The 16,207-nt window shown below is 59.7% G+C and overlaps 1 protein-coding gene across 1 annotated transcript; it reads left to right on the top strand.

The window, feature by feature from the left end:
• The first annotated feature begins 5,353 nt into the window (after positions 1–5,353).
• Positions 5,354–14,999, top strand: HS3ST6 (heparan sulfate-glucosamine 3-sulfotransferase 6). The gene is made up of 2 exons (XM_070362822.1): positions 5,354–8,495; positions 13,425–14,999. Exons 1-2 carry the CDS (start codon positions 8,083–8,085, stop codon positions 14,038–14,040), a joined length of 1,029 nt encoding a protein of 342 aa, XP_070218923.1. The 5' UTR covers positions 5,354–8,082; the 3' UTR covers positions 14,041–14,999.
• The last annotated feature ends 1,208 nt before the right edge of the window (positions 15,000–16,207 follow it).

Below are 16,207 nucleotides of genomic sequence, written 5' to 3' on the forward strand. Positions count from 1 at the left end.
AAGACAGGGATCGGACCAAGGTCTCCCGCACTGCAGGAGGATTCTTTACCATTTGAGGGGGCACCAAATCCTGAGGTTCTGCCTCCCACACATCTTTGTCCACTTCTCTCCCACACAGTAGAGACAGCTCCCAGCTGTCCGCACCAGTGTGGTCTTTGAAAAATAGTCATCAGACCAGGTGACTTCCCTCAGTGGTTCCCTCATGCTCTGCCTGCCAAGGCTCCGCAGAACCCACTCTCTGGCTTGACCCTTGATCCCTGACTCCACAAGTGATGGCACAGTTATTTATTTATCGTAACTGTGTTGTTTATATTACGCACACCATCTGCGCCCAAACCCCCTGTGCCTGGGCCTCTAGACCAGGCAGATTCCACCCTAGAATGGTGGAATCTCATTCCCTCCCAGCATCAGGGTCTTTTCCAGTGATGCTGTTTTCATCAGGTGGCTAAAGTATTGGACCTTCAGCTTGGAAAGATTGAGGGCAGGAGGAGAAGGGGGTGACAGAGGACGAGATGGTTGGATGGCATCACCTACTCAATGGACATGAATCTCGACCAAACTCTGGGAGATAGTGAAGGACAGGGAGGCCTGGTGTGCTGCAGTCTACGGGGTCACAAAGAGTCGGACACGACTGAGCAACTGAACAATGACAATCTCCTTCCCTACCCCAAGGAGTGAGCCCTGAAAGGGGGCTGCCTGTGGCAGGACCAGATGAATGTGCATAAAACCGCACTGCCTCTGCTTGCTCCCTCTGCGGGGGCCACATAGTCTCAGGATGAATAAACCACACATCTGTGTGAGTGTATCCATGGCCTGGAGGAGGCAGGAACCCCAGGGCCACTTGTCACCCTACCCCTGGCCCTGGGCTCTGCTAGAAGAGCTTAGGGGTAAGACGCGCAGGGAAGATGGTTGGTGAGGTTCTGGCAGCAGACAAGAGGGGGGCTGCCGGGAAGGGGGTTACCTGCTGATAATCTCCTTCCGCCCCAGCCCCTCAGCTCCCCCAGCACCTGTCTCTAGGCGTGACTTGTTCCTTGTAAAACGGTGGAGATTATCTGTGTTGCAGCCTCTGGCTTCATGTCTTACCATGTTTCATCTCTAGTCAGGACATTTACAAGCTCCTGTTGGCTTCAAAGGGCTTGGCAGCTGCACTGCTAGAGGCTGGAGCAGAGAGGAGAAGGGCCCATGGGCTCTGCTCCCTGAGATGCCATCTGCCTGCTGCTGGTGGCTTTTTGGTCCCTTAGTCTCGGTCGTTGTGGGGTGTTTTGTGCTCCATCTCTGAGGCCAGAGCCCCTGGGGTGTACCTGGAAGTTGGGGGAGGACAGGGAAGCCAGTGTCAGAGGAAGGACAGTGTTGACCATATGGGGGACAAGGGCGGAGTCACTGTTCTCTGAGGCGGGTGTGGCGGTCAGGCTTGAAGGTCCTGCTGTCCAAGCAAGGAGTCTGCCACTTAGCGGGGTGTCTGGAGGGGAGCAGAGCAGAATGCAAGGCACATGTCCAAGATGCTCAACCCTGGGGCTCTGGGCTCTGGATCTTCCCAAGCCCCAGTTGAACAAGCCTGGCTGAATGCCCGTCTGCCCGTCTGTCTGGCCAACTGTGAGCATGGGGTGTTTCCCCTGGAAGCGCAGGGGATGGGTGTGAGGGGCATGGGCCTCCGTGGGGGGCTGTTCCCTGGCCTTGCTGGCTGTGAGTAGGTCACTGGTGTGCAGGGAGGTTCAAACTTGGGGCTCTCCACATGGGGCAGGGGATGGTGGCAGGGGCCGGTGGGCAGGCCTCTGAAGCCCCTCTTGCCTGTGTGTATGTGAGCATGGTCCTGGCCCTTGCAGAGCATGGGCTTCCTGAGCTTGCACTAGCCCCCAGCTCTTGATGGAATGTGTTCAGCCCACGGGGGCCCTCTTCAGGGCACAGACAGCCCTGGCCACAAAGCCCCAGTGGCCTAACGTGGGGGTTCTTGGATGACTCGCAGGCTTCCCCAAGGCTCTGAGAAGCCCGGCGTACGGCTGCAAAGATGGAGGAGGTGGAGGGGGGACAGAGGGAGTCCTGTTTCTGTGGGCCCCCCTTTCTCCCCTCTTTAGACTCACGTTGGGTCTAAAGGCTGTTACCAGCCCTCTCCTTTGTAAGGCTGGGACTCCCAGCCTGGGAGGACTGTTATAAATGGAGCTGGGCCAGGCTGGTGGGTGGGAAGCAGTTTGCAGGGCCCACTTATGTGTCCTGGACTTGGAGCCCTGCCCTCTCCTGGGGAAGCAGGGGCCCAGTGGCAAATGGGCCTCTTTCTGCTGCGCCCCCCAGGAAGACCCAAGGGAAAGGGGTGGGGGTGGCTGGAGGCAAGCTGGGGCCATTCCGGCTCGGGACTCGGGTCTGGCTCCTCCTGGCAAACCCCAGGGCCACAGGCAGGCTCAGCGAATTTGTGTGAACACACAGTGTCCCTTCTCCTAGGGATCCTGTTTGCCCTGCAAGCATTTCTGTCCTTCTGTGTCCTCACATTTAGCTGGTCTCTGGGAACAAGATCCTGCTGCTACTGCTGCTGTGTTGCTTCAGTCGTGTCTGACTCTGTGACCCCATGGACTGTAGCCCATCAGGCTCCTCTGTCCATGGGATTCTCCAGGCAAGAATACTGGAGTGGGTTGCCATTTTCTACTCCAGGGCATATTCCCGACCAGGGATGGAACACGCATCTTCTGCATTGGTAGGAGGGCTCTTTACCACTAGTGCCACCTGGGACACCCTGGGACTAGGGAGGCCCTTCCTCTCCAGCCTGGTCCCCAGGAGGACAAATTAAGAAGTACTTAGGGCTCCCAGGGTGGGAGTACCTTCAGGGCTCCCCTTCTTGTGCCAGAGTCACTGTCACATGCCCACTGCCTCCGTATCATAAAGAGCTTAAAAGCCAGGCACCCAGAGAGGTGGGGGCTGGTGTCATCTCCGCCTTATAAAGTAGGAGAGTGAAGCTCAGAGAGGCTGGCTACCTGCCCAGGTCACACGCTAGGAGGGGCAGAGCTGGGCTTGAGCCCGCCATCATCGCCGAGAAGCCTTGCTGCTGGCTTTGTGCTGTGCTGTGCGCCCCACTCCCCAGGGCTTCCTGGCCCTCGCTCCCTACCAGACTGAGCTGGGCTCTGGGGGTGGGTGGGGTAGGTGGGGAGACGTCTCTCAGGGGCGCCTCCCCGGGAAGGAAACCGCATCCTCTATATGCTCGGGCAGACCCGGCATCTGAAATGGAAAAACCCCACACAAATCAAGGACAGCTGGGCCCACCCTCAGCCTCAGCCCCCTCCCCTCGGCTCCCCTTGCAGACTGAGGAATCCCAGAGGGCTGCAGGGCAGTGGGTCTCGGGGGTGAGGGTGTGGTTCTCAGGGAGGAAGTTTCTGGAAGCCCCGCATGTGTGAAATCTCCCCCAGCTGTGCCCCACAGAGGGAGGGACTGAACGGTGTTATTAATCATTTTCCAGAGCAGAGCTGCACACCCTGCAATGCTGCCTCTGGGGGCCTGGGCTGGGGAGGGGACAGCCTGGGAAGGAGAGGAGCATGGGGGCGGGGCTCCACACCTAGACTGTCTCAGACATACATGCAGAGTCAGTCACTCAGCCACTCAACAAAGGTTCATGAGCACTCACCATGCTTAGGCATGGAGCCACAGAAGGGATCAAGACTGACTCCATCCCTGGCCTTGCAGAGAGCATGGGTAGGTGGAGGAGGTAGATGGAGATCAAAATCGCCCACAGGGAAATCATTACCGTCTGCGAAGGAGATGCAGACACAACTGGGATAGCTGGCTCATAGACCTGTGAGGCCAGGCTGGTCTGTCCATCCACCACGACCTTGCTCCCTGGACTCTCTCCCTGGGGTCACCCGCTCTGGCCCTCCCCCAGGGATGCTGTGTACTTGACCCAGCTCCGTCCACCTCCTCTTCCACATTCTCCCTGCTCAGGCCCTTCTGCCATATTAGATCCAACTTCTCTGCATGTCTGATGGCTGGCCAGGGAGGGTGAGCAGATGGACTTTTGCCTGGCCCCTGACTGGGCAGGGGACCCAGACGAGGTGAAACGGGAATTGAAATTGGGCCATGTGGAGCACTCAAAGCTAAAGGGCTCCTGGGAAGATCAGACTGGACAGAAAGGCCTGGTTGACACCTGTTTTTTCTGGACAGGAAGTGTGACCAGACAGGGCAGGAGTTAAGCCACTCTCTCAGGGCACAGGGACAGCCACTCGCCCTGAGTCCCCATGGCCTACTCTCTTCTGGGTCCCCAAAGTGACTTTTCACCATGTGGCTGAAAGGGGGTGATCCACCCTCCCTAGGTCACACAGCCAGTGGTGAGTTGGGGCTGGACTCTGATGGCAAGGCAGGGTGGAGGGGCCACTCAGACATCCTGGGGAGGAGGGAAGGCAGCAGCCCTGAGGTTGAGAAGTACAGAGACATAGATGCTGAAACTTCCATATTTAACCTTCAAAAGGACTCTTCAGGGAGTTCCCTGGTGGTCCAGTGGTTAGGACCCGGCACTTCCACTGTCCTTGGCTCAATCCCTGGTGGGGGAACTAAGACCCCACAAGCTTCATGTAGTTAAAAAAAAAATGAAAGAGGACTCTTCATAAAGGGATAAATAGTTACCATTTGACCGGGCAATTTCACTCCTAGGTATATACCCAACATAAATGAAACTTATGCTCACATGAGATTTTGTAAATAAACGTTCACAGCAGCATGATTCTCAGTAACCAAAAGGTGGGAAAAAGCGCAACTGATGAATAGATAAGCAGAACGTGGTCCAGCCACACAGAGTATTATGCAGCCATGAAAAGAGTGAAGCACTGACACACCACAGTATAAACGACCCTTGAACACACTATGCTGAGTGAAAGAAGCCAGCTGCAGAAGGTCATATAATGTATGATCCCACATATATGATATGTGGAGAAGAGGCAGATTCAGAGACAAAAAATAGATAGTGGTGGCCAGGGGCTGAGCGAGGGGAGAATTGATGCTTTTGAACTGTGGTGTTGGAGAAGACTCTTGAGTCCCTTGGACTGCAAGGAGATTCAACCAGTCCATCCTAAAGGAAATCAGTTCTGAATATTCATTGCCAGGACTGATGCTGAAGCTGAAACTCCAATATGGCCACCTGATGTGAAGAACTGACTCATTGGAAAAGACCCTGATGCTGGGGAAGATTGAAGGCAGGAGAAGGGGATGACAGAGGATGAGATGGTTGGATGGCATCACCGACTCAATGGACGTGAGTCTGAGCAAGCTCTGGGAGTTGGTGATGGACACGGAAGCCTGGTGTGCTGCAGTACATGGGGTCGCAAAGAATCAGACACGACTGAGTGACTGAACTGAATTGAGCTGCTAACAGGTATGGGATTTCTTTCTGGAGTGATTAATATGTTCTGGAATTCATTGTGGTGATGGTTGTACAACACTGTGAATATGCTGAAAACTGTTGAATTTGAGAATGGCGGCCGAATTAGATGGCCGAATTGCATGGTACGGGAATTGTGTTTCAATGAAGCTCTTCTTTCAGAGTCAGGATGGAGTTTTCCACTTTAGGGACCAGAGGTCTGGGCTGGCAGGAGCCTGAGGACAAGCTCTAGAGGAGGAGGAGGCTGGGACCCACTCCCCCGGGACGGCCTTGGCTCTACACGTTCTCTGCCTCCCCACCCGGCTCCCATCACTGTGCTCTCTGAGGCTGAGCCTTCCCCTGGCCGACTGGGATGCTGTCCTGCCGCTTGCCTCACCATTATCTCTAGAAATCCTTCCTCAGCCTCTCCCTCCACTCCCATCCTTCCACTGGCTGGTCTTTATTGAGTGCCTGTCGGGTACCAGGCTCCATGAGGTGCTGGGGATACACTGGTGAACAAACATCCCAAGGCTGCCATCCTGGATGTCCCCAGATCTGCACCTATCCCTCACCTGAGAGGGCTTCCCTGATGGCTCAGATGGTAAAGAGTCCACCTAAAATGCAGGAGACCCGAGTTCGATCCCTGGGTTGGCAAGATCCCCTGGAGAATGGAATAACTATCCACCCTGAATATTCATTGGAAGGACTGATGCTGAAGCTGAAGTTTCAATACTTTGGCCACCTAGGATGTGAAGAGCTGACTCATTGGAAAAGTCCTTGATGCTGGGCAAGATTGAGGGCAAGAAGAGAAGGAGATGACAGAGGATGAGATGGTTGGATGGCATCACCAACTTGATGGATGTGAGTTTGAGTAAACTCCGGGAGATAGTGAAGGACAGGGAACCCTGGTGTGCTGTAGTCCATGGGGTCACAGAGAGTCGGACATGACTTAGTGACTGAACAATGACAACTCACCTGGGAGCCAGGTGGTGGGTGGAGATAGGGGATCAGCTGCCAAACACTGAGCAGACTCTTGTCCCTGGACATCACTCCCCCACCTGCAGTGTGTTCAGGGTCCTGCTGTTCTTGGTGAATTCTTCCTGAAAAGTCTCCAAACAGGTGTGTGTGTGTGTGTGTGTGTGTGTGTAGGCCGGGGACTAAGGGAGAGGCATTCCCAGGAGGGAGTACAGCCAATGCCTAGCCAATGCTGGTGCTGGGGCAGGGAGACAGAGGGGCCACCAGGGTTTAAAGCTGGAGTTCGGAGCCCTGAGAAGTGGTTGCTGAGGTTGTGGGTGGGTGCTGCAGGTGGAGCGGGCGGCTCTAACGAGAGCCAGACTGTCTGGAACAAATCCTGTTTTAAGCTAGACCAGAAGAAGAACTTCCTGTGACCCTGCGTGTGCTGGCATGCACCTGAGATGGTGCTTTGCCAACACTCCGCCCACGGGGCTCCTGCCTGAGTCTTGCCTTGACAAGCAGGTGCAGGTATGGCATCTGGGAACTGGGCTGGGGCCCTGGTCAGTGGTTTTCACCCCTTGGCTCTGCAGGTGGGTAGTGGAGGCCCCTGCCCTGTGGGAAGTGCTCCAGGGTGCTCTTAGGTCTGGATACCATTAGGCCCAGGAGCGGCCCGTTAACCAGCAGAAGCTGGGGTGTTGGTCTCTGGGCACTGACTGGGGGAAGCCTGGCCTCTTCGAGGAGTTCATGCCCACCTGCCCCAGCCCGAGGCCAGGAAGGCTGGGGAACAGGCAAAGGGAGGACATGGGTTCCATTCTGTCTGTCCCTGGGGCTGGCTCGCCCTCTCCTGGCTGGCCTTCATTGTGCTGTGCTAGGGGCTTAGTGAGCCTGGGGGGTCAGAAAAGTCCCTGAGTGTCCAGTGCCCAGCAGGTCTCTACTGGGATGGGCCCTGAGTCTCCCTGCCCCTAAGAGGAAGCTCTCTCAAAGGACACCTTCTCCTTCTGGTTTCCCCAGCGCAGGTATGTCTCCTGAATCCTCCACATCTCCAATACAGCCGCTTCACCAGCGTCAGAGATGGGTCACTGACATCCCAGGGGGACACCAGGGGACTAGGCTGCACATACAGACAGGTGGAAAGGCTCAGGAGACAGGTCTGAATTTCACTGGGCCTGTTTCCCCTGAGCATGTCTCCCAGACTTTAAAATGGTAATCAACTTGGCTAGTCGTCTCCAACCGCCCTGTCCGTGCGTGACCCTGGCGTAGGGCAATAGCAAACCGATTGTCAGTAGGGTGAGCCCGGTTCCCGCCGCAGACTTCCCACTTTTCCAGAGCCCCTCTGAGCACCAGGCCCGGAACCGCGAGCCACCTTGACCCACTTTCTCCGCCCGCGCACCTGCCGCGCCGCTCCGCGCGGCGATCGGCCCTCTAGGAGCGGGTCCTTTGGACAGCAGCGCAGTCCTGTCACCGTCCTGCGGTCGCCGCCGCCGCATCCCGAGAGGGCTGGGGCCTGGGGTCTCCGAGAGGGCGTGTCAGGCTAGTCTCTGAGGCTCCGAGTCGCGCCCGTGGGTGCCGGCGCGTCCAGGGAAGAGCAGTGGGCGCGTCCAGGGAGAGCAGTGGTCTAGGCGGGGCGGGGCCTTTGGGCGGGGCGGGACCTCCCGCCCTCGCACTGGTCCCGCCCCGCTCGCAGAAGACCCGGCAGTGGGGCGCAGAGCAGAAGTCGGGTGCCGGCCGGCTGCGCGCGGCACTGGCGGGGATGTTCGCCCTCCTGCAGCCCGCGCTCGCAGGCCTGGGCGCGGTGCGGCCCCATGGCAGGTAGCGGCGGCCTGGCCGACTGGGCCGGGGGCAGCCAGGGCACCGCGGGAGGGCCCGGGACAGCGCTTCGGGCGTCCCGTGCGCCTTTGCTGTTCGCCGCGCTCGTTCTCGGCGCCTACTGCCTCTGCGCCCTCCCTGGACGCTGCCCGCCGGCCGGCCGAGTCCCCGCGCCGGCCCCTGCGCGCGCCGAGCCGCCCCGAGCATCCCGCAGCCCCAGGCAGCCCGGTCTGCCCGTGGCCAGTGGCTCCGGCCGGCGGCGCTTCCCGCAAGCCCTCATCGTGGGCGTGAAGAAGGGCGGCACGCGCGCCCTGCTGGAGTTCCTGCGGCTGCACCCCGACATCCGCGCGCTCGGCTCGGAGCCCCACTTCTTCGACAGGTGCTACGAGCGCGGCCTCGCCTGGTACCGGTGAGCGCCCGGGCCCGTCGGCCCCATCGGTTTCCTGGCGGGTGCCTTCGGGAAACGGCGTGGTGCGCTCCAGGGGCCTCGCTGGGGAAGCGCCGGGGCAAGGACTCAGGGTATCTTCTGGGGCTGAGACCAACCTGCGTGCGGGTTGAGATTTGACTTCCTGCAGCGGATTTTATGGAAAAGAAGATGGGTGGCCGTGGGCTCCCAGAAACTTTGAAAACTCCGGGGAAAGCCTTGGCTAGGGGGCTAGAGTGTGATTCCGGCTGATAAGTAGTTTCGAGCCACTGGAGTCTGAGGCGCTTTGGAAATGCTTCGTGCTCAGTCGCGCCTCTCTTCCGCATCTCTCCGGGAAGGAAAGCCTGTCTAAACTCTGGTCAGTTACCTTATGGAAGGGCCTCCCGGTTCCTTGCAGCCTCCTAGAAGTATCTATCACCCCATTCCCACCCCAAGATCCCTGATCCTGGAAAGAGAAATCCTTCTCCGCAGTCCTGGGGGTCTGGAGAAAGTCTGGTCTTTACAAAAGAGGAGGGTGCCTTTGAGTCAGTGTCCAGGGATGGGAACTGGGACCCCAACTTCATGTCATGGGGCTCTGTAGCTGCCCTCATTCCCACCCGGTATGACCTTTGGGGGTTGGAGGAATGAGGGGGGCACCAGCCCCCGCTGAAGTAGCCTGTCCTGGTGGCTGATCAAACACCGGCCCCTCCCTGCGGAGGTTCACAGGGAAGAGTGAACGTGAGGCCCTGCCTGCTGCCTCTGTCGGTCAGGCACAAGTCTGCCTCGGTGTCTTATACTTTCCTTCGGGTAAATGAGAGCTTACAGATGGAGAGTGAGTCACCCCACTCCCTGTGGCACCCACCTCATCCCCAAGCCCAGGCCTAGCCCCTAAGGGACAGCGAGGACCCTGCCCACAGTCACCTGGTGAACAAGCGGAGAGTGGGGGGTGGCAGGACCCAGACTCTTGACCTACATGTTTACCAGGCTTTCTGCACCCAGACTCCACCTGGCCTCCATCTCCTTTTTATCTTTGCTTTTTGCATCAGAATCACTTAAGGATTTGCAGGGTTCCTACTGAGAACTGGGGGTCTGGCTCCTGAACTCTGAAGGACAGCTGCCTTTAGGGGTCTGGGAAGTTGTGTGGTGATGGGGGAGGTGGGTCCATCCTTGGACCCGAGTGTCTGAATCCCTGCATTCCCGATGCTTATGGAGAGACCACTGTCCGCTCTGACAGTGCTCCAGCATCCCAGAGCATCCTTCATTTACCACTTCTGTGCACAGGACGAAGAGGGGGAGGGGAGGGAGAAGGGGGAGGGGAAGCGGGGGAAGGAAACACTGGTAACCAAAGTGCAAACCTCAGAGCTTGGCCCTGATTGGCTAATGAGGGAGGGGCTGCAGGGGCATCTAGAGCTGGGTTCTCAAAGAGCTGGGGGTCTTGAGACCACCATCCAGACGGGCCCTCCCTGGGCACACACTCCAGCTTTGGGGGACTGGTCTGGGGAACCTAAGGGACCTGAGAGGAAGCCAGCTGGACCCAGATTCCGGGTCAGGTCTTCAGCCTTGGGGAGGGGTTCTTGGGCCCCTGGCATCCCTGAGGCCCGAGATGAGGGGGGTGGGGGTTCTGGTCTGTTTAAGTGGTGGAGGAGGAGTCCTTCCTCCACCCAGCCCCTGTAGGGGGAAGGGGCACCGTCCCTCCTGCCCCTCTAATCCGGAGCTGTCCCTTGGGGCTGGCTAGCGCTGACCTCTCACTGCTGGTGCAGGCCTGAGCTTCTGGAGGGCATGTGTCCACGTGCCCTCCAAGGGAGGTGCCGACACGTGCATGGCTGGGCTTTGTGTTGCTCACAGACACCTGTGTCCCTGAACCTGACTGTCCTTCCAGCCAGCCGTGTGCATGCAGTGAGCCTCTGAAATTCCACCCCTGCCTCAGTCTCCCTAGCTGCAAAGAGGATGCCCAACCCCTGGTCAGGTCTGCTCTCAGGACCCTGGACCCAGCCTCCAGGGCTCTTTCTGGGTGGTGGTTTGGAGCAGTGAGCAGAGGAGTGGCTAGTACCCCAGCTGAGTTCTGGGGACACCAGTTCCTCCTGGGCTGTGACCAGGTGGTGTCTCGGGCCCTTCCCTTGGCCTTGGCAGGCATCCTGGGCTGCTCAAAGCTGACCTTGGCCAAACCAGTCCCCCTCCCTGGGCCTCATCTCCTCCCTCAGGTTCTTGAGGGTCCTCCTCCTTGGGGACTGGGGCCCTCAAGTGTCTCACACAGCACTCATTCATCCATTTGCTGACTCACCGATCACCTTCTGTCTGGCAGAGGCTGGGGCCATGCAAACACCCCAAAATCTCGGTTCAGCAGGAGTGCCCTGTCTGGGGGCAAGTGCGGGCTGTACTCTGACTGTGGCATTTTGGAAAAACAGACAGACCAGGAGGGGTGCAGGTCTGGGAACCCCCTTGGCTCCTGGCACTGTCCTGTTTCACATGGGAACCCTAGCTGGTTCCTGATGAGTCCCAGGGCCCGCGGGATGGGGCCCAGGCGAGGTGTGAGACACAGAGGAGGGGCGCCGAGGTGGAGGGAGGCTGAGAAAGAGAGGGGTCCGGGGCAGAGAGGGAGCTGAGAGGGGTATGGACGGCCCCCCAAGGCGGAGGGGCGTCCTGAGGCAGAGACAGAGGGGAAGAGTCACACAGGCTGGATGGAAGCCGCAGGGAAATGCAGACCAGATGATCAGGGAGCGCGTGTCCTCAGAGCAGCCCGTCAGATGTTGGCCGTGGGGGGTCAGAGTCCTGCCCCTCTCATCCTCTCCCCCTTCTCTCCCGCCCCCGAGAAGTCCCCATCCCCACCTTCCTTCCTGCCTGCCTGCCTGGGTGACAGGCTTCTGAGGCCCGTGGAGGGGGGCAAGTCATTGATCCCAAAGATCTTAGCTCTCCAAGCTGCTGTGTGGCAAGCGTGGGCACCCCATCCCATCCCATTCCCCTTCCACAGTGGGGCACCTCCCCCTTCCTTGGAGAGAAAGCAACAATGGGCGCTAAGGCCCCTCACAGTCTCCCCGGCTTCCTTGCAGCCCCTCCCCCCAGGTGTGAGGGGATGGGGCTGCTCAGAATCGGGGTGGCCTGTCTGGGGAACGAGAGAGGGTGCTCCTGGGGTCACTGGGCACCTGGGTAGGAAGCGGATGGAAAGGGGTTTCAGTCGGTGAGGAGGGTCCTGGAGCGGTCAGGGCTGGTTCCCTCCCTGTGGGGGCCGCTGACTGCTGCTGCTGTCTGTGGGCACTGGCTTCTGTCTGTGAGTCTCAGCGTCGAGGTCCAGTGTGGAGAACACCCCTTCTTCTGGCCTCCCTCTTGTGGGAAGGGGGGTTCCCTGAGCTGGCCACCCCAGGCTGCAGCCCTGGACTCGGCCCTGGGCCTTGTCCCCACTCCCAGTCTCTTTGAACTCACCCTGCAGTCCCCACCTGCATTCCGGGCTGACACCGCCTCCCAACAGCTGCAACGCAGGGGTGGGGTGGGGGCCCATGCCCTCCCTAGCACTTCCTGCTCATCTCCGAACCTCAGTGTGCCTGTCTATAGATGGGGCAGTGACTGGTGTGAAAGGAGTCCCAGCTCACTCCTGGGACGTGGGGGAGCAGAACTGTCCCCCATAACTTCTGTAGACTGGCTCTGCCCAGGGCTTTATTTCAAGGGATGGGGGCAGCTCCCATAGCTGGCCAACCACACTGCCTACCCTACTCCCCAGAGCCAAATGGGGGTGTCGGGGGAGTGGCAGGACCCCTGGGACTCCCACGTGCACGTTCTCTGGTCCTGACATCAGCATCCTCCAAGCTGGTACCCCAACTCGTGTGTCTGTCCACCCAGCAGAGCAGAAGAGGAGCCTGCCTCCCCGGAGCTGAGTCTGGGGGTCACTAGGCTGGTTGAGACCTCAGTTCTGTCCTGTCTGTCACCCTCCTGGGGGGAGCCAGTCCTAGGGGCTGTCCACGGGGGCAGGGCAGCTCTGTCAGAAGCGGGCAGAGACCCCCCACCTCTGGAGCGCAGGTCCCAGCCTCTGCCTCTGTTGACCTAGTTCCCTACCCTCCCTCGGAGCTGTTTGCTCAGCTGGCCTCACCGCTGCACCCTGCCCCACCCGACCCAGCTCTACCTGGTTGGCAGGGTGGCCTCGGGACGCTGCCAAGGCAGGGTGCTAGGAGGGGCTTCACCCGCTCTGGGATAGGATCAGTGCCCCCCAGCCCTGGGCCAGAGAGAGGGGACTGCTGAGAAGGCTGCATGCAGGCCCTGCGCTCTGGGTTCCCAGAGGGGTCTGGGCAGCCCTGGCGGCTGAGATGGGTCCTCAGGCCGCCTCACTAACTTCTGCAGTGTCCTGGGCTGGGCTGTGGCTTTCAACTTTCTGGGACGTGGGGAGCGGGTTGGGGAGAATTAGCAGGGCTGCCTTCAGAGGTGGGGAGGGGCGATGGGGGGGAGTGACAGAGAGGAAGGCGGGACGCCCTTTGCTGGGGACACTGGTCAATAACTAATGACCTAATTCAGGGACGCCATGAGCCACTTAATGAGAGTGTGACCAGGGTAATTACAGTGCAGGGGCCTACGGGGGTTGGGGGGACAAGTGGAGCCTTGTGGGCGGTAGGCCTGGGGCCCCTGGCCTCATGAGCACCGGGTCTGGGATGAGAGGCACCCGTGTCAGGGTTGGGGTGCAGCTGAGCCCTGTGGGGGTGTGAGCAGCCTTGCAGGATGGGCCCCACTTGCAGCCTGCCCCAAGGCTGAGCACCCTCATGGTCCACACCCCAGGCTGCCCACGCAGGCACTTTGGATGGGTGGGCCTGGCAGGGTGGGCAAAGGGGAGGCTCAGCTACCTTGTAGGTTTGGGGCTTCCCTGGCGGGGGAGGTTAGTACTGGCCCTGGGTCAGATCTAGTGTGGGAGGAGGGCCAGCACCCACTCACGCCCCCTCTCCACACTCCGTCCCGCAGGAGCCTGATGCCCCGCACCCTGGACGGGCAGATCACCCTGGAGAAGACCCCCAGCTACTTCGTGACACGGGAGGCCCCACGCCGCATCCACAGCATGTCCCCGGCCACAAAGCTGATCGTGGTCGTGCGGAACCCCGTGACCCGGGCCATCTCCGACTACGCGCAGACCCTCTCCAAGACCCCGGGCCTGCCCAGCTTTGGCGCCCTGGCCTTCCGCCGCGGCCTGGGCCCCGTGGACACGGCCTGGAGCGCCGTGCGCATCGGCCTGTATGCGCAGCACCTGGACAACTGGCTGCGCTACTTCCCGCTGTCCCGCTTCCTCTTCGTCAGCGGCGAGCGCCTGGTCAGCGACCCCGCCGGAGAGCTGGGCCGTGTGCAGGACTTCCTGGGCCTCAAGCGGGTCGTCACGGACAAGCACTTCTACTTCAATGCCACCAAGGGCTTCCCCTGCCTCAAGAAGGCGCAGGGCAGCGGCCGGCCGCGCTGCCTGGGCAAGTCCAAGGGCCGGCCCCACCCACGCGTGCCCGAGTCCGTGGTCCAGCGCCTGCGGGCCTTCTACCGGCCCTTCAACCGCAAGTTCTACCAGATGACCGGCCAGGACTTCGGCTGGGACTGATGGGGCCAGGACCCACACCCTGTCTGGGAAAGCTCAGTGACCTTAATTTATGCCCATCACCCGGCCAGAGCAGACCCTGGGCACACGCTGGGCAGAGAAAAATATTTACAAAATAAAGTTGGCATCTGTGTTCTTCTAGGAGCCCTTGAGGGTTGGAGGGTGGGGCTGGAGGTGCCACCTCCTGGAGGTAGAAGTGGAAAGTGAAAGTTGCTCAATCGTGTCTGACTCTTTGGGACCCCATAGACTGTAGCCCATCAGGCTCCTCTGTCCATAGGCTTCTCCAGGCAAGAATATTTGAGTGAGTTGCCATTCCCTTCTCCAGGGGATCTTCCCGACCCAGGGGTTGAACCTGGGTTTCCTGCATTGCAAGCAGATTCTTGACCATCTGAGTCACCAGGTCAGACCCTCTGGGGTTGGGGATAATCATGACCGGGGACCATTCATACCAGGAGTTGACAGAAACTCGATCCTTATCCATCCCTTCAGGTGGGCGGTGAGCTTGGCTGCTTGTCACAAGTGAGCAACTTAGGCTCAGAGAGGTTAGGGGCCCGCTCGGTGACACACAGCTCCGCCCTGGTGACTCTGGAGACCACCCTCGGGCTCTCTTCTCAGCCCTGGGAGGCCGAGCTGGGCCGTCCCTGTTCCAGGTGGGGAAGCGGAGGCCCCAGCTTGCCCACCTGAGATGAGTCTGTGTGGCTCTCCAGGATGCACCTGCGATCCCAGCTCACTCTGTGTCCCTATGCCCAGTGGACACCTGTTCCTGGAAACCTGGTGGACTCTCCAGACAGTGGGTGTGGGGGACTCCTGTGTGCAGAGTGGTTCTTCTGACAGCCTCCAGGCAGCTCCCTGCACAGCCCTGCATCACCCCCTAGGCTCTGACCATCACAGGCCCCGCCCACCAGATTCTGCAGGCCACGCCCACTCCCCCGGCCCTCTGGGCCCCACTTTTGGGGTGTTTATCCAACTTCATTCCCTGAGGATGGGCAAGCAAGAATGCCCAGCTGCAGCCCAGCTGCCAGCTCGGCTCTTAACCAGGCTAGGCCAGACTGGGGCAGGCTGGGGTCCCCACTCCGTCTGTCTTCCCCTAGAAACCCAGGGCCCCCTCCGTAATGATTGTCACCTGCCTCTGGGCATAGTGCTGTCCGTCAGGTGCCTGCCAGCTGTCCTAACTATGATCTCCAGGGCCCCTTAGGCCCAGGCCTGGGCATACCCTGGCCCAGTCCTTGGGTCCGTGTCAGATGGCCAGGCTGGGCCGGGGCTGGTGGAAACACGGTGGCAGATGTGGATGGGTGTGGACGTGCCCACAGCCCCCTCCCCCAAGACTCAGACTCCTGATCTGGGTGTGGGGGAGGGCTGGCTTGTCACAATGATGAGGAGGGGTGACACCCTGCTCTGGAATCCTGCTGGGTGGTGAGCACCCGCCTTGGCAGCTCTGCCCCACTCCCCAGTCGTCCAGTTAGGGCCGGCATGGGGCAGGAGGGGAGGCCGTCGGCCCTGCGGCCAGCCTGGACCTTGCGTGTTTCTTCTTCTCCTGGGACCTACCCTTGTGCAGACTTTCGCCACCTCCTGAGTGGACGGCTCCGGGGGCACCTCTTCTGTTTTCCTGCAATGAGCACTCTGCACACACGGCAGCCAGAAGGGCATCTTCAGAGTAACCCAGATGCTATTATTTAAAATCCTCCAATCTTCTCCCCACCTTCTTGCTTCTAGAATGAAGACCAGATGCCTGACTGAACCTCTTAAGGCCCTCCGAGGCGCGTCCCTCTGCCTGGTCTCTGTCCTTCACTAGCTAGCCTCCAGGCTTCTCCCTATCAGCTCCTCCCACTCGCCAGGACCTTGCCTGCCTCAGAGCCTTTGCATGTGCTGTTCCCCCTGCTGGGGATGCTGTTTCCTGCAGAAGGTGTCAACTGAGAGGGAGGCAGCTGTAGGCCCCGCAGCTGAACTCTCAGCTGGCTCATTTCTCCTGAGAGGTGCTTAAAGTTCCTTTCACGAGCCTGCCATGTGACCGCCTTCTCCTTCCCGAAGCCTCCTGGATGTAGAGCTGGTGGGGGCCCTAGCTTGTCTGGTCTGGGGGCCAGGCCCCACTCAGCAGGCAGTCTGGGAGCAGTGAGGAGAAAGGTGGACAGGGTTGCTCTGCTCAACCTGCTGCCCGTGGAGACCAGGCTGA

Source organism: Bos mutus, chromosome 25 (assembly GCF_027580195.1).
Source record: "Bos mutus isolate GX-2022 chromosome 25, NWIPB_WYAK_1.1, whole genome shotgun sequence".
Classification (NCBI taxonomy): domain Eukaryota; kingdom Metazoa; phylum Chordata; class Mammalia; order Artiodactyla; family Bovidae; genus Bos; species Bos mutus.